This window comes from Nerophis ophidion, linkage group LG06 (assembly GCF_033978795.1).
Source record: "Nerophis ophidion isolate RoL-2023_Sa linkage group LG06, RoL_Noph_v1.0, whole genome shotgun sequence".
Taxonomy (NCBI): domain Eukaryota; kingdom Metazoa; phylum Chordata; class Actinopteri; order Syngnathiformes; family Syngnathidae; genus Nerophis; species Nerophis ophidion.
This window is the reverse complement of record NC_084616.1, coordinates 7702484-7727541: the sequence shown is the minus strand read 5'-3', so window position 1 is coordinate 7727541 and position 25058 is coordinate 7702484. Positions and strand designations below refer to the sequence as shown.

The following is a 25058-nucleotide window of genomic DNA, read 5'->3' as shown; positions in this document are numbered from 1 at the left end:
TGTCTTGTAGGATCCTGCAGTATGGACAGATGTCCATGTCCTCGGACTCCTCAGACGGGGACCAGAGAGTCACCAAGGCCCACGTGGAGGCCAAGGGAGACCAGGGTCTGCTCAACCTTCGGACTGACGACACCGTCTTCTACGTGGGAGGATACCCTCGCTCTTTCAATGTAGGACACCTTGTCTCCTCGCTGTCTGTCTTCATGCATGGACTGTGAAACTAACTGAATGCAGGTCCCACATCACAGCTGGACAAAAGCAGTCAAGTTGTCACCTTGTGTAAATAGGAAATAAAAACCAGTCCTTTTCAACTTATTTTCAATTGAATAGACTGCAAAGACAAAATATTTCATGTTCACAATGAGAAACTTTGGTATTTTTGGCAAATAATCATGAACTTACAATTTAATGGCAGCAAGAAAGTTGTCAGAGGGGCATTTTTACCAGTGTGTTACATGGCCTTTCCTTTGAACAACACTCAGTAAAGATTTGGGAACTGAGGAGACACATTTTTGAAGTGGAATTCTTTCCCATTCTTGCTTAAGTTGTTCAACAGTCTCCTGCCTCATATTTTAGCCTTCACACATTTTCAATGTCTGGACTACAGGCAGGCCAGTCTAGTACCTGCACTCTTTTACTATGAAGCCACGCTGTTGTAACACCTGGCTTGGCATTGTCTTGCTGAAATAAGCAGGGGCGTCCATGATAACAACATATGTTGCTCCAAAAGCTGTATGTACCTTTCAGCATTAATGGTGCCTTCACAGATGTGTAAGTCAGCCATGCCTTGGCCACTAATACACCCCCATACCATCACACATGCTGCCTACAACACTTTCACCCTAGAACAATCACTAATACACCCCCATACCATCACACATGCTGCCTACAACACTTTCACCCTAGAACAATCACTAATACACCCCCATACCATCACACATGCTGCCTACAACACTTTCACCCTAGAACAATCACTAATACACCCCCATACCATCACACATGCTGCCTACAACACTTTCACCCTAGAACAATCACTAATACACCCCCATACCATCACACATGCTGCCTACAACACTTTCACCCTAGAACAATCACTAATACACCCCCATACCATCACACATGCTGCCTACAACACTTTCACCCTAGAACAATCACTAATACACCCCCATACCATCACACATGCTGCCTACAACACTTTCACCCTACAACAATCACTAATACACCCCCATACCATCACACATGCTGCCTACAACACTTTCACCCTAGAACAATCACTAATACACCTCCATACCATCACACATGCTGCCTAGAACACTTTCACCCTAGAACAATCACTAATACACCCCCATACCATCACACATGCTGCCTACAACACTTTCACCCTACAACAATCACTAATACACCCCCATACCATCACACATGCTGCCTACAACACTTTCACCCTAGAACAATCACTAATACACCCCCATACCATCACACATGCTGCCTACAACACTTTCACCCTACAACAATCACTAATACACCCCCATACCATCACACATGCTGCCTAGGACACTTTCACCCTAGAACAATCACTAATACACCCCCATACCATCACACATGCTGCCTACAACACTTTCACCCTAGAACAGTCCCCATGGTTCTTTTCCCCTTTGTTCCAGAGTTTCCAAAAACAATTTGAAATGTTGACTCATCAGACCACAGAACACTTTTCCACTTTGCATCAGTCCATCTTAGACGAGCTCAGCGTTTCTGGGTGTTGTTGATAAATGGCTTTGTCTTTGCATAGTAGAGTTTTAACTTGCACTTACAGATGTAGCGACCAACTGTAGTTACTGACAGTGGTTTTCTGAAGTGTTCCTGAGCCCATGTGGTGATATCATTTACACACTGATGTGGCTTTTTGATGCAGTCGCGCCTGAGGGATGGGAGGTGCGTAATATCATGGCTTACCTGCAGTGATTTCTCCACATTCTCTGAATTTTGATGATATCACGGAGTGTCCCTAAATTGAGAAATGTTGTTCTTCAACAATTTGCTCAGGCATTTGTTGACAAAGTGGTGACCCTCGCCCCGTCCTTGTTTGTGAACGAGTGAGCATTTCATGGAAGCTGCTTTTATAGCCAACCACGGCACCCACCTGTTCCCAATTAGCCTATGATGAGCATTCCTCCACTTTCTCACTCTTTTTTGCCACTCGTGCCAGCTTTTTTGAAACATGTTTCAGGCATCACATTCCAAATGAGCTAATATTTTGCCCAAAATAACAAGTTTCCCAGTTCGAGTGTTAAAACATCTTGTCTTTGCAGTCTATTCAATTGAATATACGTTCAAATGATTTGTTGTAGTCTCTTTTTATTTAGCATTTACACAACCTGACAACTTCACCGCTTTATGTATTAACTTTCCGTATCAACTATTTTTTTGTTGCTGAAATAATGAATATTTTGTGTCATACATTTCAATGAGAATATTAAAGTGGTTCTTTTTACCTAAGGGAAAGTATTTGTCAAAGTACAGACCCTTGAAGAACGCCGTGGTTTTTCTTTGTCCTTGCAGCCCCCCGCCCCGCTGGCCCTGCCCAACTTCAAGGGCTGCATCGAGCTGGACACGCTCAACGAGGAAGTGCTGAGCTTGTACAACTTTGAGAACATCTTCCAGCTCAACACCACGGAGGAGAAACCATGCGGCAGGTCGTTAATTGCCAGCCTAACAACCCGGTTATTTGGTGCTTTTGTAGGACCGAAGGATGTCAGTACTGCACTCCATCCATCCGTCCGTTTTCTACAGTTACCATGTCTTTGTTGCACCTGACGTCATGTTTGCTTGCAAACTCAGCAGCGGGTCATACATATTTGTAGCCAACAGAGCAAATATGCCTGATAGAAAGCGCTCAAAAGTAGCATTTTCAAAATCAACACCTCTAAGTTTGGTAATCAAAGCTACAACCCCGATCCAATCGAACAGCTGGTGTGTGATAAGTGCTATACTTAAACAGCGTGTGCAATCTACAAAATAGTGTGTGCAAGGGTGGTGCTGACACTGTCAATACGTGGACTGTGGGTTTTGTTTTTCCGGAAGGCAAAGGAAATGTAAGAACATGTTTTATTTTAGCACTATAAGTACAAAGAAAGGCAAACAAAAGGCGCGCACAGTGGCGGAGAACAAACTTGACTAATGAAAACAAAGACTAGCAGAACTTGTTTGTTTTGTTTCCATGACTACCCATCCTTATATCACTCACCGGGCTTCACGGTGGCAGAGGGGTTAGTGCGTCTGCCTCACAATACGAAGGTCCTGCAGTCCTGGGTTCAAATCCAGGCTCGGGATCTTTCTGTGTGGAGTTTGCATGTTCTCCCCGTGAATGCGTGGGTTCCCTCCGGGTACTCCGGCTTCCTCCCACCTCCAAAGACATGCACCTGGGGATAGGCCCCTCCCACTTCCAAAGACATGCACCTGGGGATAGGTTGATTGGCAACACTAAATTGGCCCTAGTGTGTGAATGTTGTCCGTCTATCTGTGTTGGCCCTGCGATGAGGTGGCGACTTGTCCAGGGTGTAGCCCGCCTTCCGCCCGATTGTAGCTGAGATAGGCGCCAGCGCCCCCCGCGACCCCGAAAGGGAATAAGCGGTAGAAAATGGATGGATGGATATCACTCACCTGTTTCACGTTTTGCACTCTGTCACTAATCACTAATCACTAATCACAGTATCATGTTAGACCCGCTCGACATCCATTACTTTCCTCCTCTCCAAGGTTCTCATAGTCATCATTGTCACCGATGTCCCACTGGGTGTGAGTTTTCCTTGCCCTTATGTGGGCCTACCGAGGATGCCGTGGTGGTTTGTGCAGCCCTTTGAGACACTAGTGATTTAGGGCTATAAAAGTAAACATTGATTGATTGATTGAACTATGGACAAAAGGACATTAACTGCCATTAATAAACAAAACTTACGTGGCATGACAAGAAGCAAAAACTATGGATCGGCATGAGTGACAGAGGTAGCATGGCATGACGTGAGTAGAGGTAAAGTCGCCAGGCTGACTAGCTGGCAACTGCAGGTTTAAATAATGCTGTGGTGATTAGTGACAGAGTGCAAAACGTGAAACAGGTGAGTGATATCCATCCATCCATCCATTTTCTACCGCTTATTCCCTTTCGGGGTCGCGGGGGGCGCTGGCGCCTATCTCAGCTACAATCGGGCGGAAGGCGGGGTACACCCTGGACAAGTCGCCACCTCATCGCAGGGCCAACACAGATAGACGGACAACATTCACACTCACATTCACACACTAGGGACCATTTAGTGTTGCCAATCAACCTATCCCCAGGTGCATGTCTTTGGAAGTGGGAGGGGCCTATCCCCAGGTGCATGTCTTTGGAGGTGGGAGGAAGCCGGAGTACCCGGAGGGAACCCACGCATTCACGGGGAGAACATGCAAACTCCACACAGAAAGATCCCGAGCCTGAATTTGAACCCAGGACTGCAGGACCTTCGTATTGTGAGGCAGACGCACTAACCCCTCTGCCACCGTGAAGCCCGGTGAGTGATATAAGGACAGGTAAAAACTAATGGGTAGTCATGGAAACAAAACAAAACAAACAAGGAAGTGCAAAAACAGGAACTGAGTGTCCAAAAAACAAACAGCATATGGCCAAACAGAAACATGATCAACAGACATGACAGATACCAATATTTCAGTACCAATACCAAAATGTACTTTGGTACTGCTCAGTACTTTTCTAAACAAAGGGGACCACAAAAAATGACATTGTCTTTATGGCAAAAATATGATTTTTCAAAAACATTTATACATTTATTTTTTTTAATGATGATATAGTTTTACAGGCAAAACTCGTAAAATATCCGTATTTGAAAATCTTAATTTTACGAGGTGAGGAAAGTCATAACATTACAAGAACTTTTAAAAAACATGTTACAAGAAAGAAGTTGAAATATCATGATAAGCAAGTTGTTATGATCCGATGGCCGGATCATACCATCCATCCATCCATCTTCTTCCGCTTATCCGAGGTCGGGTCGCGGGGGCAACAGCCTAAGCAGGGAAGCCCAGACTTCCCTCTCCCCAGCCACTTCGTCTAGCTGTTCCCGGGGGATCCCGAGGCGTTCCCAGGCCAGCCGGGAGACATAGTCTTCCCAACGTGTCCTGGGTCTTCCCCGTGGCCTCCTACCGGCTGGACGTGCCCTAAACACCTCCCTCAGGAGGCGTTCGGTTGGCATCCTGACCAGATGCCGGAACCACCTCATCTGGCACCTCTCCTTTTGGAGGAACATGAGCTCCTCCCGGTTGGCAGAGCTTCTCACCCTATCTCTAAGGGAGAGACCCAAACTCATTTGGGCCGCTTGTACCCGTGATCTTATCCTTTCGGTCATGACCCAAAGCTCATGACCATAGGTGAGGATGGGAACGTAGATCGACCGGTAAATTGAGAGCTTTGCCTTCCGGCTCAGCTCCTTCTTCACCACAACGGATCGGTACAACGTCCGCATTACTGAAGACGCCGCAGTCGATCTCACCATCCACTCTTCCCCCACTCGTGAACAAGACTCCTAGGTACTTGAACTCCTCCACTTGGGGCAGGGTCTCCTCCCCAACCCGGAGATGGCACTCCACCCTTTTCCGGGCGAGAACCATGGACTCTGATTTGGAGGTGCTGATTCTCATTCCGGCCGCTTCACACTCGGCTGCGAACCGATCCAGTGAGAGCTGAAGATCCCGGCCGGATGAAGCCATCAGGACCACATCGTCTGCAAAAAGCCGGATCATACCATATTCTAGTTTTGTTCCTTTTTGTATCACACTCTGTTGTTTGACTTCCTCAGTTCCTGTTTGTTCGGTCACCTGCCCCTTGTTTTTGCTGATTACTGCCTTATTTAAGCCTGCCCCTTTTGTTCATTCGTTCTCGGATCCTAATTTGCTTACACGCAACAAATGACGACTGCTATTTCTTTGCATCTACTCGCTAGCTTTCGCGCTACCCTTTATTTATCCCTAGCTCTCATCCAAGTAGCTTTTGTTTTGCCATTTTGTGCCCTTGTGCCAGTGTTTCTGTTCATTGTCTGTTTATTACTTTAATACATCTTTATTTCTTACCGTTCGCATCCAAGAAAGAACGAATCCGGCACCGTTATGCCCACCAAGCGTTACACAAGTCTTAGTTTTACCAGAAAAAAATTTAAAGACAACATTTTACCAGAACAAAAGTCTCAATTTATGAAAAAAAAGGAACATTGCGGGGGGACAAAAGACTCAGTTGTACAATAACGTTTGAAATTTAAAAAAAAAAAAGTCATTTTGTGTGAATGTGAGTGTGAATGTTGTCTGTCTATCTGTGTTGGCCCTGCGATGAGGTGGCGACTTGTCCAGGGTGTACCCCGCCTTCCGCCCGATTGTAGCTGAGATAGGCGCCAGCGACCCCCAAAGGGAATAAGCGGTAGAAAATGGATGGATGAATGGAAGTCATTTTATGAGCCAAGGTGGTCAGTTTATGAATGAAAGTTGCATATTATCAACACAAGTAAAGGCCAGAAATTGACAAAAAATATATAATTTTGTGGTTTGAAAAATGACATTTTTCAAGATGATAGTAAGATGACAAAAGTTGTACAATTATGAAAAAGTCAAAGTTTGCAATGTTGAGGACAAAAAGTTGTATTTGTTTCATCATTTTCTGCTAGCAGTTTGTCTTTTTATCTGTTTTTCCATTTTGTTTTCCTGCTGCACCTAAAATGAACAGAAAAGTGTGAAAGTCCTGATATGGACTCGCAGGTCCAGAGCATTTGTGCTGTACCAGTTCTGATAAGAAAGCCTGACCTGTCCTTGACGCCACCAGGTCCAAGCCGGCGCTGACCCAGGCCTGGGTGAACGACGCCGCCTACTTCGACGGCACCGGCTTCTCAGAGGTCACCTTCGGCGAGGAGTCGGCTCGCATGCAACGCTTCGAACAGGAAGTCAAGCTAGTCTCCCACAACGGGATTCTGCTGCTGCTGCAAAACGGGGTGAGCGTCCTCGGACCGAGCGCGGCGTCTTGATGAATCCCCCCTGACGTTCTCTGTCCCGCGCCAGAACCAGTTCTTGTGTCTGGCCGTGGTCCGAGGACAACTGAAGGTCTTCTTCCAGTTCAGCGGAGAGATGGAGGAGTTCCAGCCCAAAGAACCCGCCTCCCCGCTCCTCAGGGTCAGCGACGCCGACCCCAAAGTTGTAAGTTTTATACTTTGTTATTATTGTCAGTGCAAGGGGGACCGGAGGGTGTGTTCCAGCTATGGTGGGATCACACTCCTCAGCCTTCCCGGTAAGGTTTATTCAGGTGTACTGGAGAGGAGGCTACGCCGGATAGTCCAACCTCGGATTCAGGAGGAACAGTGTGGTTTTCGTCCTGGTCGTGGAACTGTGGACCAGCTCTATACTCTCGGCAGGGTTGTTGAGGGTGCATGGGAGTTTGCCCAACCAGTCTACATGTGCTTTGTGGACTTGGAGAAGGCATTGGACCGTGTGGGGAGTGCTCAGAGAGTATGGGGTACCGGACTGTCTTATTGTGGCGGTCCGATCCCTGTATGATCAGTGCCAGAGCTTGTAAGTCGAACACATTTCCAGTGAGGGTTGGACTCCGCCAAGGCTGTCCTTTGTCACCGATTCTGTTCATAACTTTTATGGACAGAATTTCTAGGCGCAGTCAAGGCGGTGATGGGTTCCGGTTTGGTAGCCGAAGGATTAGGTCTCTGCTTTTTGCAGATGATGTGGTCCTGATGGCTTCATCTGACCGGGATCTTCAGCTCTCGCTGGATCGGTTCGCAGCCGAGTGGGAAGCGACCGGAATGAGAATCAGCACCTCCAAGTCCGAGTCCATGGTTCTCGCCCGGAAAAGGGTGGAATGCCATCTCCCCGGGTTGGGGAGGAGACCCTGCCCCAAGTGGAGGAGTTCAAGTACCTAGGAGTCTTGTTCACGAGTGAGGGAAGAGTGGATGGTGAGATCGACAGGCGGATCGGTGCGGCGTCTTCAGTAATGCGGACGTTGTACCGATCCGTTGTGGTGAAGAAGGAGCTGAGCCGGAAGGCAAAGCTCTCAATTTACCGGTCGATCTACGTTCCCATCCTCACCTATGGTCATGAGCTTTGGGTCATGACCGAAAGGATAAGATCACGGGTACAAGCGACCCAAATGAGTTTGGGTCTCTCCCTTAGAGATAGGGTGAGAAGCTCTGCCATCCGGGAGGAACTCAAAGTAAAGCCGCTGCTCCTCCACATCGAGAGGAGCCAGATGAGGTGGTTCGGACATCTGGTCAGGATGCCACCCGAACGCCTCCCTAGGGATGTGTTTAGGGCACGTCCAACCGGTAGGAGGCCACGGGGAAGACCCAGGACACGTTGGGAAGACTATGTCTCCCGGCTGGCCTGGGAACGCCTCGGGATCCCCCGGGAAGAGCTAGACGAAGTGGCTGGGGAGAGGGAAGTCTGGGTTTCCCTGCTTAGGCTGCTGCCCCCGCGACCCGACCTCGGATAAGCGGTAGATGATGGATGGATGGATGGATGGATGGATATTGTCAGTGCCCAATAATCATCTATTTATTATTGTTAATATTATTATTATTATAGCTATTATTATTGTGAGTGCCCAAACATCCATCCATCCATCCATTTTCTACCGCTTATTCCCTTTTGGGGTCGCGGGGGGCGCTGGCGCCTATCTCAGCTACAATCGGGCGGAAGGCAGGGTGCACCCTGGACAAGTCGCCACCTCATCGCAGGGCCAACACAGATAGCCAAACATTCACACAAATAACATTATACACCAATAATCATCTATGTATTATTATTATTATTATTATTATTATTATATGATGGCAGCAAATGTGTAGCATTCAGAGACCGCCTGATATTCAAGATGATTTGTTAGAGTCGTGACGTCTGGCAGGTCATAGTTTGGATTTGGACCATCTTGTAGTTTGTTGTGAAAAAAATCAATCAATCAAGAGGTTGCCTACAGCCACAGTTGTTAAGTATCTTTCCCCCCCTGCGTTAGTTGGAAATCATCATCCTGCGTTCGCCTCCCAACCGTGTGGTGGTGAGGAACAACCGCATCCCTCTCTACACACACCACTTTGCTGAGAGCATCCCTCCTTTCGGGGGCAGCTACTTCCTGGGAGGAGTGCCAGAAACCAACATGCCTGAGAGGTGACACACACACACACACACACACACACACACACACACACACACTTCCTTGCAGTGGTCTGACAAGTGTCGTTGTTGTTGGTGTCCAGGCTGAGGTCCATGTTCCCCAAGCAGGGTTCTCTGAAGGGATGCTTCCGGAACGTGAAGGCCCAGAACTCTCACATCGACCTGAAGAGGATGAAGAGTTCTGGAGTCAGTTTTGGCTGCGATGGTGACCTGCTGGTGCGTCCTGTCCACTTCATTTATATCACACCATTCAAAGAAACAACAGAAGTTTGACAAAGTGCTGAGACATACTTTCTAGAAGAGTCCCTAACATCAAACATTTCTCTCTAAAAGAATAAATACGTCAGAGAAATTAAAATAGACTAAAATCCCCAAACTCTCCTGCTGGTTGAAAAGCCAAAGAGTAAAAATATGTTAAAAGAGGTGATTTAAAAGTCATTAAAGAGGAAGAAAATTCTTCCAAACCTTTGGAGCCCACACTACACACTCACACACACTACACACTCACACACACTACACACTCTACACACTACACACTCACACACACTACACACTCTACACACTACACACTCACACACACTACACACTCTACACACTACACACTCTACACACTACACACTACACACTCTACACTCACACACTACACACTCTACACACTACACACTACACACTCTACACTCACACACTACACACTCTACACACTACACACTACACACTCTACACTCACACACTACACACTCTACACACTACACACTCTACACTCACACACTCACACACACTACACACTACACACTCTACACACTACACACTCTACACTCTACACACTACACACTACACACTCACACACTACACACTCTACACACTACACACTCTACACTCACACACTACACACTCACACACACTACACACTACACACTCTACACACTACACACTCTACACTCACACACTACACACTCTACACACTACACACTCTACACTCACACACTACACACTCACACACACTACACACTCACACACTACACACTCACACACTACACACTCTACACTCACACACTACACACTCACACACACTACACACTCACACACTACACACTCACACACTCTACACACTACACACTCTACACTCACACACTACACACTCACACACACTACACACTCACACACTACACACTCACACACACTACACACTCACACACTACACACTCACACACACTACACACTCTACACACTCTACACTCACACACTCACACACACTACACACTCACACACACTACACACTCTACACACTCTACACTCACACACTACACACTCTACACACTACACACTCACACACACTACACAATCTACACTCACACACTACACACTCACACACACTTCACACACACTACACACTATACACTCACACACTACACACTCTACACACTCTACACTCACACACTACACACTCACACACACTACACACTCTACACACTACACACTCACACACACGACACAATCTACACTCACACACTACACACTCACACACACTTCACACACACTACACACTATACACTCACACACTACACACTCACACACACTACACACTCTACACTACACACTCACACACACTACACACTCACACACACTACACACTCTACACTCACACACTACACACTCACACACACTACACACTATACACTCACACACTACACACACTACACACTCTACACTCACACACTACACACACTACACACTCACACACACTACACACTCACACACACTACACACTCTACACCCTCTACACTCACACACTACACACTACACACACTACACACTCACACACACACACTACACTCACACACACTACACACTCTACACCCTCTACACTCACACACTACACACTCTACACACTCACATGCTCTACACACTACACACTCTACACTCACACACTACACACTCACACACACTCACATACTCTACACACTACACACTCTACACTCACACACTACACACTCACACACACTACACACTATACACTCACACACTACACACTCTACACACTACACACTCTACACCCTCTACACTCACACACTACACCCTCTACACTCACACACTACACACTCTACACCATCTACACTCACACACTACACCCTCTACACTCACACACTACACACTCTACACCCTCTACACTCACACACTACACACTCTACACCCTCTACACTCACACACTACACCCTCTACACTCACACACTACACACTCACACACTACACACTCTACACCCTCTACACTCACACACTACACACTCTACACCCTCTACACTCACACACTACACACTCACACACTACACCCTCTACACTCACACACTGCACACTCACACGCACACACACATCCTCTACACGCTCACACACTACACCCTCTACACTCACACACTAAACACTCACACACTACACCCTCTACACTCACACACTACACACTCACACACTACACACTCACACACTACACCCTCTACACTCTCATACTACACACACACACACACTACACCCTCTACACTCACACACTACACACTCACACACTACACCCTCTACACTCACACACTACACACTCACACACTACACCGTCTACACTCTCATACTACACACTCACACACTACACCCTCTACACTCACACTCACACACTGCACACTCACACACTCCACACTCACATCCTCTACACTCACACACTACACACTCTACACTCACACACTACACACTCACACACAACACACTCACACACACTAGACACACACCCTACACACACTCCAACACTACATGCTCACACACTACACACACACACCCTACACACACTCCGACACTACATGCTCAAACTCTCTACACTCACACACACTACACACTCACACACTACACACTCACACACACTAGACACACACCCCACACACTCCGACACTACATGCTCACACTCACACACTACACGCACACACCCTACACACACTCCGACACTACATGCTCACACTCTCTACACTCACACACAACACACTCACAAACACTACACACTCACACACTACACACACACCCTACACACACTCCGACACTACATGCTCACACTCTCTACACTCACACACTACACACTCACACACTACACATTCACACACTACACACACTTTGACACTACACACTCACACCCTACACACTCACACACCTACACATTCACACTCTACACACACTTCGACACTACATGCTCACACTCTCCACACTCACACACTACACACTCACACACTACACACTCACACACTACACTCTCACACACTATGCGCTCACACACTCACAAACTACACTCTCACACACTCCAAACTCTACTCTCCCACACTAGACTGTCACACACACACTACACTCTCACACATTACACAATCACAAACTACACTTTACATAAATGAAACAACAATTGTTGTCAAGGCTTGTGTGTATATTTTATATCATTCTAATAATGAATATAGTGATACATTTTGTGACGTATGCTTCAAACTTGTCATGTCAAAGAAATCAACAACATGTGTCGATGTTGTGTTGTTGTGCTACAATTGTGTGTCTGTGTGTAGCAGTAACACACATTTTGTTGTGTAGCAGTCACACACAGGATGTTGTTGTTGTTGTGGCAGTAACACAAATGTTGTTGTTGTTGTGTAGCAGTGACACACCGGATGTTGTTGTTGTGTAGCAGTGACACACAGGATGTTGGTGTTGTGTAGCTGTGACACACAGGATGTTGTTTTTGTTTAGCAGTGACACATTTTGTAGGTGTTGTGTAGCAGTGACACACATGTTGTTGGTGTTGTGGAGCTGTGACACACATGTTGTTGTTGTTGTATAGCAGGTACATACAGGATGTTGTTGTTGTGTAGCAGTGACATGTGTTGTTGTTGTGTAGCAGTAACACTGTTGTTGTTGTTGTGTAGCAGTGACACACATGTTGTTGTTGTTGTGTAGCAGGTACATACAGGATGTTGTTGTTGTGTAGCAGTGACACATGTTGTTGTTGTGTAGCAGTAACACTGTTGTTGTTGTTGTGTAGCAGGTACATACAGGATGTTGTTGTTTTTCAGCAGTGTCACATGTTGTTGTTGTGTAGCAGTGACACACATGTTGTTGTTGTGTAGCAGGTACATACAGGATGTTGTTGTTGTGTAGCAGTGTCACATGTTGTTGTCGTTGTGTAGCAGTAACACACATTGTTGTCGTTGTGTAGCAGTGACACATGTTGTTGTTGTGTAGCAGTGACACACATGTTGTTGTTGTTGTGTAGCAGGTACATACAGGATGTTGTTGTTTTTCAGCAGTGTCACATGTTGTTGTTGTTGTGTAGCAGTGACACACATGTTGTTGTTGTGTAGCAGGTACATACAGGATGTTGTTGTTGTGTAGCAGTGACACATGTTGTTGTTGTGCAGCAGTGTCACATGTTGTTGTTGTTGTGTAGCAGTAACACACATTGTTGTCGTTGTGTAGCAGTAACACACATTGTTGTTGTTGTGTAGCAGTGACACATGTTGTTGTTGTGTAGCAGTGACACACAGGATGTTGTTGTTGTGTAGCAGTGACAGATGTTGTTGTTGTTGTGTAGCAGTAACACTGTTGTTGTGTAGCAGTGACACATGTTGTTGTTGTGTAGCAGTGACACATGTTGTTGTTGTTGTGTAGCAGTGACAGAAGTTGTTGTTGTTGTGTAGCAGTGACACATGTTGTTGTTGTGTAGCAGTGACACATGTTGTTGTTGTGTAGCAGTGACACACAGGATGTTGTTGTTGTGTAGCAGTGACACATGTTGTTGTTGTGGTGTCAGGTGGCTCGTGAGGCTCACTTCTCAGGTGAGAGCTACCTGGACTTGGCACTCAGCAACATTCCCAGTCTGAGGAACAACTTCTATGCCAGCTTCAGCTTCAGAAGTCAGCACAAGGACGGACTGATGTTCTACCACCAAGACAAGGTGGCACACTTCCTCTTCCTCTGCACACTTCCTCTGCCTCTGCACACTTCCTTTTTACTCTTCCTCTGCTCACTCCCTCTTTTTCTGCACACTTCCTCTTCCTCTGCTCACTTCCTCTTTTTCTGCACACATCCTCTTCTTCTGCACACTCCCTCTTTTTCTGCACACTTCCTCTTCTTCTGCACACTTCCTTTTTACTCTTCCTCTGCTCACTCCCTCTTTTTCTGCACACTTCCTCTTCCTCTGCTAACTTCCTCTTTTTCTGCACACATCCTCTTCTTCTGCACACTTCCTTTTTACTCTTCCTCTGCTCACTCCCTCTTTTTCTGCACACTTCCTCTTCCTCTGCTCACTTCCTCTTTTTCTGCACACATCCTCTTCTTCTGCACACTCCCTCTTTTTCTGCACACTTCCTCTTCTTCTGCACACTTCCTTTTTACTCTTCCTCTGCTCACTCCCTCTTTTTCTGCACACTTCCTCTTCCTCTGCTCACTTCATCTTTTTCTGCACACATCCTCTTCTTCTGCACACTTCCTTTTTACTCTTCCTCTGCTCACTCCCTCTTCTTCTGCACACTTCCTCTTCCTCTGCTCACTTCCTCTTTTTCTGCACACATCCTCTTCTTCTACACACTCCCTCTTTTTCTGCACACTTCCTCTTCTTCTGCACACTTCCTTTTTACTCTTCCTCTGCTCACTCCCTCTTTTTCTGCACACTTCCTCTTCTTCTGTGCACTTCCTCTTCTGCACACTTCCTTTTTACTCTTCCTCTGCTCACTCCCTCTTTTTCTGCACACATCCTCTTCTTCTACACACTCCCTCTTTTTCTGCACACTTCCTCTTCTTCTGCACACTTCCTTTTTACTCTTCCTCTGCTCACTCCCTCTTTTTCTGCACACTTCCTCTTCTTCTGCGCACTTCCTCTTCTGCACACTTCCTTTTTACTCTTCCTCTGCTCACTCCCTCTTTTTCTGCACACTCCCTCTTTTTCTGCACACTCCCTCTTCCTCTGCTCACTCCCTCTTTTTCTGCACACTTCCTCTTCTTCTGCCTACTTCCTCTTCCTCTGCTCACTTCCTCTTCCTCTGAACACTTTCTCTTCTTCTGCCCATTTCCTCTTCCTCTGCTCACTTCCTCTTCCTCTGCACACTTCCTCTGCCTCTGCACACTTCTTCTTCCTCTGCACACTTCCTCTTCCTCCGCGCACTTCTTCTTCCTCTGCACACTTCCTCTTCCTCTGCACACTTCTTCTTCCTCTGCACACTTCCTCTTCCTCTGCACACTTCCTCTGCCTCTGCACACTTCTTCTTCCTCTGCACACTTCATCTTCCTCTCCTCACTTTTTCTTCGTCTGCACACTTCCTCTTCCTCTGCGCACTTCTTCTTCCTCTGCACACTTCCTCTTCCTCTCCTCACTTTTTCTTCGTCTGCACACTTCCTCTTCCTCTGCACACTTCATCTTCCTCTCCTCACTTTTTCTTCGTCTGCACACTTCCTCTTCCTCTGCACACTTCTTCTTCCTCTGCACACTTCCTCTGCCTCTGCACACTTCTTCTTCCTCTGCACACTTCATCTTCCTCTCCTCACTTTTTCTTCGTCTGCACACTTCCTCTTCCTCTGCACACTTCATCTTCCTCTCCTCACTTTTTCTTCGTCTGAACACTTCCTCTTCCTCTGCGCACTTTGTCTTTCTTTGCACACTTCCTCTTCTTCTGCACACTTCTTCTTCCTCTGCACACTTCCTCTGCCTCTGCACACTTATTCTTCCTCTGCACACTTCCTCTTCCTCTGCGCACTTCTTCTTCCTCTGCACACTTCCTCTTCCTCTGCACACTTCTTCTTCCTCTGCACACTTCCTCTGCCTCTGCACACTTCTTCTTCCTCTGCACACTTCATCTTCCTCTCCTCACTTTTTCTTCGTCTGCACACTTCCTCTTCCTCTGCGCACTTCTTCTTCCTCTGCACACTTCCTCTTCCTCTCCTCACTTTTTCTTCGTCTGCACACTTCCTCTTCCTCTGCACACTTCTTCTTCCTCTGCACACTTCCTCTGCCTCTGCACACTTCTTCTTCCTCTGCACACTTCATCTTCCTCTCCTCACTTTTTCTTCGTCTGCACACTTCCTCTTCCTCTGCGCACTTCATCTTCCTCTCCTCACTTTTTCTTCGTCTGCACACTTCCTCTTCCTCTGCGCACTTTGTCTTTCTTTGCACACTTCCTCTTCTTCTGCACACTCCCTCTTTTTCTGCACACTTCCTCTTCTTCTGCACACTTCATTTTCCTTTTCACTCTTCCTCTGCTCACTCCCTCTTTTTCTGCTCACTCCCTCTTTTTCTGCACACTTCCTCTTCTTCTGCACACTCCCTCTTTTTCTGTACACTTCCTCTTCTTCTGCACACTTCCTCTTTTTCTGCTCACTTCCTATTCCCCTGAACACTTCCTTTTCCTTTGCACACTTTCTCTTCCTCTGCTCTGCTGGCGCTGACCCACTGTGTGTGTGTGTGTGTGTGTGTGTGTGTGTGTGTGTGTGTGTGTGTGTGTGTGTGTGTGTGTGTGTGTGCGTGCGTGCAGGAGGGAGTGTGTCAGGTGTTCCTGCAGGAGGGGCAGGTGGTGGTGCGGGCAGGTATGAGCGAGGTGAGGAGCCAGAAGAGTTACCATGACGACAAGAGTCACTACGTGGCCGTCTACAACAACATCAACGGGTAGAACAAAACAAAAAAAAGAGTGGCGCCACATTTCCTGTACCTCGTGCTGATGTTCTGCCCGCCGCTCTGCTCTTCCTGCTCAGCATGCGTGTGTACGTGGACGAGGTGCTGGAGAAGTCCAAGATGGAGGTGCTGGAGAAGTCCAAGATGGAGGGGAGGGCGTCTGCTGGCGGCGTGGAGGGAAGAACTTTGCTGGGAGGAAGTCCTCATCACAACATCATCAACATGACAGGATGCATCAGCAACGTCTTCATCAGGAGGTCTTCTGACTCCTCCCCTTTTTCTCTTACTCCTTTTCTTCTTCTTACGCTTCTTTTTCTTACTGTTTTTAAACTATTTTTTAACTATTTTTATTCATGTTTGTGGTTGGTGTGTGGTGTGGTGTGTGGTGTGTGGTGTGGTTGGTGTGTGTGGTGTGGTGTGTGGTGTGTGGTGTGGTTGGTGTGTGTGGTGTGGTGTGGTTGGTGTGTGGTGTGTGGTGTGGTTGGTGTGTGTGGTGTGGTGTGTGGTGTGGTTGGTGTGGTGTGTGGTGTGTGGTGTGGTTGGTGTGTGTGGTGTGGTGTGGTTGGTGTGTGGTGTGGTGTGGTTGGTGTGTGTGGTGTGGTGTGGTGTGGTTGGTGTGTGTGGTGTGGTGTGGTGTGGTTGGTGTGTGGTGTGGTCTGGTTGGTGTGTGGTGTGGTGTGGTCTGGTTGGTGTGTGGTGTGTGTGGTGTGGTGTGGTTGGTGTGTGTGGTGTGGTGTGGTCTGGTTGGTGTGTGGTGTGTGTGGTGTGGTGTGGTTGGTGTGGTCTGGTTGGTGTGTGTGGTGTGGTTGGTGTGTGGTGTGGTGTGGTTGGTGTGTGGTGTGGTTGGTGTGGTCTGGTTGGTGTGTGTGGTGTGGTTGGTGTGTGGTGTGTGGTGTGGTTGGTGTGCGGTGTGGTGTGGTCTGTGGTATGGTGTGGTTGGTGTGTGGTGTGGTTGGTGTGGTGTGGTGTGTGGTGTGGTGTGGTTGGTGTGTGGTGTGGTGTGGTATGGTTGGTGTGTGGTGTGGTGTGGTGTGGTGTGGTTGGTGTGTGGTGTGGTTTGGTGTGATGTGATGTGGTGTGGTGTGTGGTGTGGTTTGGTGTGATGTGGTGTGGTATGGTTGGTCTGTGGTGTGGTGTGGTGTGTGTGGTTGGTGTGTGGTGTGGTTTGGTGTGATGTGATGTGGTGTGGTGTGGTGTGTGGTGTGGTTGGTGTGTGGTGTGATGTGGTGTGGTGTGTGGTGTGGTGTGGTTGGTGTGTGGTGTGGTGTGGTGTGATGTGGTGTGGTGTGTGGTGTGGTGTGGTTGGTGTGTGGTGTGGTGTGTGTGGTTGGTGTGTGGTGTGGTTTGGTGTGATGTGATGTGGTGTGGTGTGGTGTGTGGTGTGGTGTGGTGTGTGTGGTTGGTGTGTGGTGTGGTTTGGTGTGATGTGATGTGGTGTGGTTGGTGTGTGGTGTGGTTTGGTGTGTGGTGTGGTTTGGTGTGATGTGATGTGGTGTGGTGTGTGGTGTGGTTGGTGTGTGGTGTGGTTTGGTGTGATGTGATGTGGTGTGGTGTGTGGTGTGGTGTGGTGTGTGGTGTGGTTGGTGTGTGGTGTGGTTTGGTGTGATGTGATGTGGTGTGGTGTGGTGTGTGGTGTGGTTGGTGTGTGGTGTGATGTGGTGGTGTGTGGTGTGGTGTGGTTGGTGTGTGGTGTGGTGTGGTGTGATGTGGTGTGGTGTGTGGTGTGGTTGGTGTTTGGTGTGATGTGGTGTGGTTTGGTGTGATGTGATGTGGTGTGGTTGGTGTGTGGTGTGGTGTGGTGTGCAGGACCAGCAGTCCTCAGATGGTGGCCAACCTGCTGAAGGTAAAAGAGAACGTCAACGTGCCTCTCGACTGTCCTGCCGCCAACAAACCTCAGCAGATTGTGGCTCCGCCCAAACACCCCAGCAAGTCCAAGGTGTGTACCCACACACTGCACTACACACTCTACACCTGCTCACTTGCTTATGGTAGTCCATCGTATCCGATGATGACTTCCACTTCTTCTATTGGTGGCTTTTGAGGTGACTAAAAAGTCCGATACGGGAGCCACATGGTCTATTGCAATGGGGGCATATGAAGATAGTGTTTGTTGTGGTCTTGGCTGCAGGACCCATCTTCCTCCTCTGGCCTTTCCCTTCCCTTGCTGCTCTTCTCTCCTCTTCAAAATGTTGAAGGCCTTCATGACAAAGTTGCCTCCAGAGGCAGAGCTTTCCAGATGTTGTATTCCACACCTCTTGAGAGTTCTTTTCAGTTGGTCCTTACATCTCCGCTTTTGGCCTCCTGCAGACCTCAGGCCAGGATGAAGTTGACCAAACAGCAGTTGTCGCGGAAGTCTTATCAACTGGCATTCTGATGGTGTGGCCGGTCCATCGCAATTGGTACTTGAGTAAAGTGGCCTCCGTGCTCTTGGTAGCAGTTTTGCTCAGGACTTCCGTGTGTGGCACACGATCACGCCATGTCGGACCAAAGATCCGCTGGAGACACTTGATGTGAAAGTTCTCCAGCTGTTGGATGTGGTGGCGAGACAGGGTCCAAGCTTCACAGCCGTATAATAGCGTGGAGACACAGATGGCTTGGTAGACTGCCAAGGTCTTTGTTCACTTTGTTCTGCCGCTTCTTTTCTTTCTCCTATGTCCCCCCCCTCCCTTGTGGAGGGGGTCCGGTCCGATGACCATGGATGAAGTACTGGCTGTCCAGAGTCGAGACCCAGGATGGACCGCTCGTCGGGACCCAGGATGGACCGCTCGCCTGTATCGGTTGGGGACATCTCTACGCTGCTGATCCGCTTGAGATGGTTTCCTGTGGACGGGACTCTCGCTGCTGTCTTGGATCCGCTTGAACTGAACTCTGGCGGCTGTGTTGGAGCCACTATGGATTGAACTTTCATAGTATCATGTTAGACCCGCTCGACATCCATTGCTTTCGGTCCCCTAGAGGGGGGGGGTTGCCCACATCTGAGGTCCTCTCCAAGGTTTCTCATAGTCAGCATTGTCACTGGCGTCCCACTGGATGTGAATTCTCCCTGCCCACTGGGTGTGAGTTTTCCTTGCCCTTTTGTGGGTTCTTCCGAGGATGTTGTAGTCGTAATGATTTGTGCAGTCCTTTGAGACATTTGTGATTTGGGGCTATATAAATAAACATTGATTGATTGATAAAAAGTGGTCTGTCGTGTTGAGACGCAGGAAATCAGAGGATTTGCCTCCAGACAGGAGGAGGAGGAGGAGGCAGGGGGGCTCACAGCATCTTGAAATGATGTCCTCTGGTGAGGGGGGGGGTAAAAAAAAAAAAAAAAAAATGTTCTCCCAAAGTTGTCATCGTACAAAAAAAAAAAAAAAATGGGGCGGAAACCCGGAGTTCATACGCGGATCCCACCCGTGGGAGAGCGTCTCATTTCCTGTAACCTCATGCCATTGCTGTTGACCTTCCCGATACCATGCTTCCCAATCTTTACTTTCCATATGAGCTGGTTTTTCCCCACCCTGGCATTAAAATCACCAAGCAGGAAGATTTTGTCACTGCTAAGGATGCGCTGTAGGGCCTCATCTAGTTCCTGGTAGAAACGGTCCCTTGCCTCATTCTCGGATGGTAGAGTTGGTGCATAGGCACTGCCAACCCAACACCATGGGAACTCTATTTAATAATACAACTCTAACATTTGACAACCAAACAATTATACAAGGCGACACGGTAAAGAATCTGGGTATTATCTTTGACCCAACTCTCTCCTTTGAGTCACACATTAAAAGCGTTACTAAAACGGCCTTCTTTCATCTCCGTAACATCGCTAAAATTCGCTCCATTCTGTCCACTAAAGACGCTGAGATCATTATCCATGCGTTTGTTACGCCTCGTCTCGATTACTGTAACGTATTATTTTCGGGTCTCCCCATGTCTAGCATTAAAAGATTACAGTTGGTACAAAATGCGGCTGCTAGACTTTTGACAAGAACAAGAAAGTTTGATCACATTACGCCTGTACTGTATATACTTTTATATACATATATACATACATATATACCTATACTGTATATACCTTTATATACATATATACATACATATATACCTATACTGTATATACCTTTATATACATATATACATACATATATACCTATACTGGCTCACCTGCACTGGCCTCCTGTGCACTTAAGATGTGACTTTAAGGTTTTACTACTTAGGTATAAAATACTACACGGTCTAGCTCCATCCTATCTTGCCGATTGTATTGTACCATATGTCCCGGCAAGAAATCTGCCTTCAAAAGACTCCGGCTTATTAGTGATTCCTAGAGCCCAAAAAAAGTCTGCGGGCTATAGAGCGTTTTCCGTTCGGGCTCCAGTACTCTGGAATGCCCTCCCGGTAACAGTTCGCGATGCTACCTCAGTAGAAGCATTTAAGTCTCACCTTAAAACTCATTTGTATACTCTAGCCTTTAAATAGACTCCCTTTTTAGACCAGTTGATCTGCCGTTTCTTTTCTTTTTCTTCTATGTCCCACTGTCCCTTGTGGAGGGGGTCCGGTCCGATCCGATCCGGTGGCCATGTACTGCTCGCCTGTGTATCGGCTGGGGACATCTCTGCGCTGCTGGTCCGCCTCCGCTTGGGATGGTTTCCTGCTGGCTCCGCTGTGAACGGGACTCTCGCTGCTGTGTTGGATCCGCTTTGGACTGGACTCTCGCGACCGTGTTGGATCCATTATGGATTGAACTTTCACAGTATCATGTTAGACCCGCTCGACATCCATTGCTTTCCTCCTCTCCAAGGTTCTCATAGTCATCATTGTCACCGACGTCCCACTGGGTGTGAGTTTTCCTTGCCCTTATGTGGGCCTACCGAGGATGTCGTGGTGGTCTGTGCAGCCCTTTGAGACACTAGTGATTTAGGGCTATATAAGTAAACATTGATTGATTGATTGATTGATGGTGATGCGGTCCTTCTGTAGGGGAACCACTCCCAGTAAAAGGTGCAACCCTGGCCTTCTTCTTTTAGGGATCCCTCATCCAGAAGTCTGGTCCCACTCAAGGCGGCGATGTCAAGACCATTATAGCCCAGCATCGCTGACATGCTGGGATCTAACTGGAGGCTCCCAGTTCATTCCAACCTTCCCCCGTTATCAGACTTTGTGCTTTAGAATCCAATTGCAGTTCTGGATCCACCAAGGTCCGAAGCAGAGACCTGTGGGGTGCACACTTCCCAGCCGCACTATCTTCGCCACAAAGAGATGGAGCCTAGTGGCAAGGGGGAAACCCAGGACAACCAGCACCTCAGGAGGTCGCCGGGACCATCAGTCTGTCGTGGTCCCGCCTACGGTGCTTTTCTCTCAGGGTGTGCTACCCTAGACTTTGTCGTCCTGGACTTACCCGCAAGGCGGTCGATCCCCTAGCTTTTAGCCTGAAGTGGCAAGACTGCAGTTACCGTGTTCTGCCACAAGGAGGCAAGGTGAGGGGTCTTGCTGAAGGAGAGGCTATGTTCTCACCTTGGAAGGTTTACACACTCGGCTTCCTTTATCCAGCTGGCTTGGTCAGCGGCAGGAGTTATGTGTCACATGCAGCGTCTCTCTAGCACGCTGCATCATGCTGCTATGTGTCACATGCATCCCTACATGCAGCGTCTCTCTAGCATGTTGCATCATGCTGCTGTGTGTCACATGCATCCCTACATGCAGCGTCTCTCTAGCATGCTGCATCACTACACCCTGCCTGCCAGGCCCGCTAACACACTACACAAGCATACTACAAACTCACACACTACACTACACACACATACCACACTACACACTCACACTCTACTACACACTTACATGCTACACTACACTCACACACTACATTACACTACACTCACACAATACACTACACACTCACTCACTACATTACACTACACACTCAGACACTGCACTACACTAAACACTCACACACTACTACACACTTACACGCTACACTACACTCACACACTACATTACACTACACACTCAGACACTGCACTACACTAAACACTCACACACTACTACACACTTACACGCTACACTACACACTCACACACTACATTACACTACACTCACACACTACATTACACTACACACTCACACACTACACTACACACTCACACACTACATTACACTACACACTTACACGCTACACACTCACACACTACCCTACACACTTACACGCTACACACTCACACACTACCCTACACACTCACACACTACATTACACTACACACTTACACACTACACTACACACTCACACACTACATTACACTACACACCTACACACTTACACGCTACACTACACACTCACACACTACATTACACTACACACTTACACGCTACACTACACACTCACAACCTACATTACACTACACACTCACACACTACATTACACTACACACTCACAACCTACATTACACTACACACTCACACACTACATTACACTACACACTCACACTACATTACACTACACTCACACACTACATTACACTACACACTTACACGCTACACACTCACATACTACCCTACACACTCACACACTACATTACACTACACACTTACACGCTACACACTCACACACTACCCTACACACTCACACACTACATTACACTACACACTTACACGCTACACTACACACTCACACACTACATTACACTACACACTTACACGCTACACTACACACTCACACACTACATTACACTACACACTTAAACGCTACACTACACACTCACAACCTACATTACACTACACATGACATTACACTACACACTTACACGCTACACTACACACACACACTACATTACACTACACACTTACACGCTACACTACACACTCACACACTACATTACACTACACACTCACAACCTACATTACACTACACACTCACAACCTACACTACACACTCACAACCTACACTACACTACACACTTACACGCTACACTACACACTCACACACTACATTACACTACACACTTACACGCTACACTACACACTCACACACTACATTACACTACACACTTACACGCTACACTACACACTCACACACTACATTACACTACACACTTACACGCTACACTACACACTCACAACCTACATTACACTACACATTACATTACACTACACACTTACACGCTACCCTACACACTCACACACTACATTACACTACACACTTACACGCTACCCTACACACTCACACACTACATTACACTACACACTTACACGCTACACTACACACTCACACACTACATTACACTACACTCACACACTACATTACACTACACACTCACAACCTACATTACACTACACACTCACACACTACATTACACTACACACTCACACTACATTACACTACACACTTACACACTACACACTCACACACTACATTACACTACACACCTACACACTTACACGCTACACTACACACTCACAACCTACATTACACCACACACTTACACGCTACACTACACACTCACAACCTACATTACACTACACACTCACACACTACATTACACTACACACTCACACTACATTACACTACACTCACACACTACATTACACTACACACTTACACGCTACACACTCACATACTACCCTACACACTCACACACTACATTACACTACACACTTACACGCTACACACTCACACACTACCCTACACACTCACACACTACATTACACTACACACTTACACGCTACACTACACACTCACACACTACATTACACTACACACTTACACGCTACACTACACACTCACAACCTACATTACACTACACATGACATTACACTACACACTTACACGCTACACTACACACACACACTACATTACACTACACACTTACACGCTACACTACACACTCACACACTACATTACACTACACACTCACAACCTACACTACACACTCACAACCTACACTACACTACACACTTACACGCTACACTACACACTCACACACTACATTACACTACACACTTACACGCTACACTACACACTCACACACTACATTACACTACACACTTACACGCTACACTACACACTCACACACTACATTACACTACACACTCACAACCTACATTACACTACACACTCACAACCTACACTACACACTCACAACCTACACTACACTACACACTTACACGCTACACTACACACTCACACACTACATTACACTACACACTTACACGCTACACTACA

At 47.3% G+C, this 25058-nt stretch overlaps 1 protein-coding gene across 2 annotated transcripts in view; it reads left to right on the top strand.

The window, feature by feature from the left end:
• The window catches only part of lama5 (laminin, alpha 5), a 201957-nt gene that overhangs the window by 167361 nt on the left and 9538 nt on the right, over nucleotides 1-25058 (top strand). For both annotated transcript variants that reach the window (XM_061902574.1, XM_061902575.1), the window contains exons 63-72: nucleotides 11-170; nucleotides 2560-2693; nucleotides 6857-7022; nucleotides 7090-7224; nucleotides 9044-9195; nucleotides 9285-9417; nucleotides 14015-14158; nucleotides 16728-16858; nucleotides 16945-17121; nucleotides 18671-18800. In XM_061902574.1, the coding sequence (XP_061758558.1) occupies nucleotides 11-170; nucleotides 2560-2693; nucleotides 6857-7022; nucleotides 7090-7224; nucleotides 9044-9195; nucleotides 9285-9417; nucleotides 14015-14158; nucleotides 16728-16858; nucleotides 16945-17121; nucleotides 18671-18800 (1462 nt within the window). The remainder of the gene's footprint in view (nucleotides 1-10; nucleotides 171-2559; nucleotides 2694-6856; nucleotides 7023-7089; nucleotides 7225-9043; nucleotides 9196-9284; nucleotides 9418-14014; nucleotides 14159-16727; nucleotides 16859-16944; nucleotides 17122-18670; nucleotides 18801-25058) is intronic.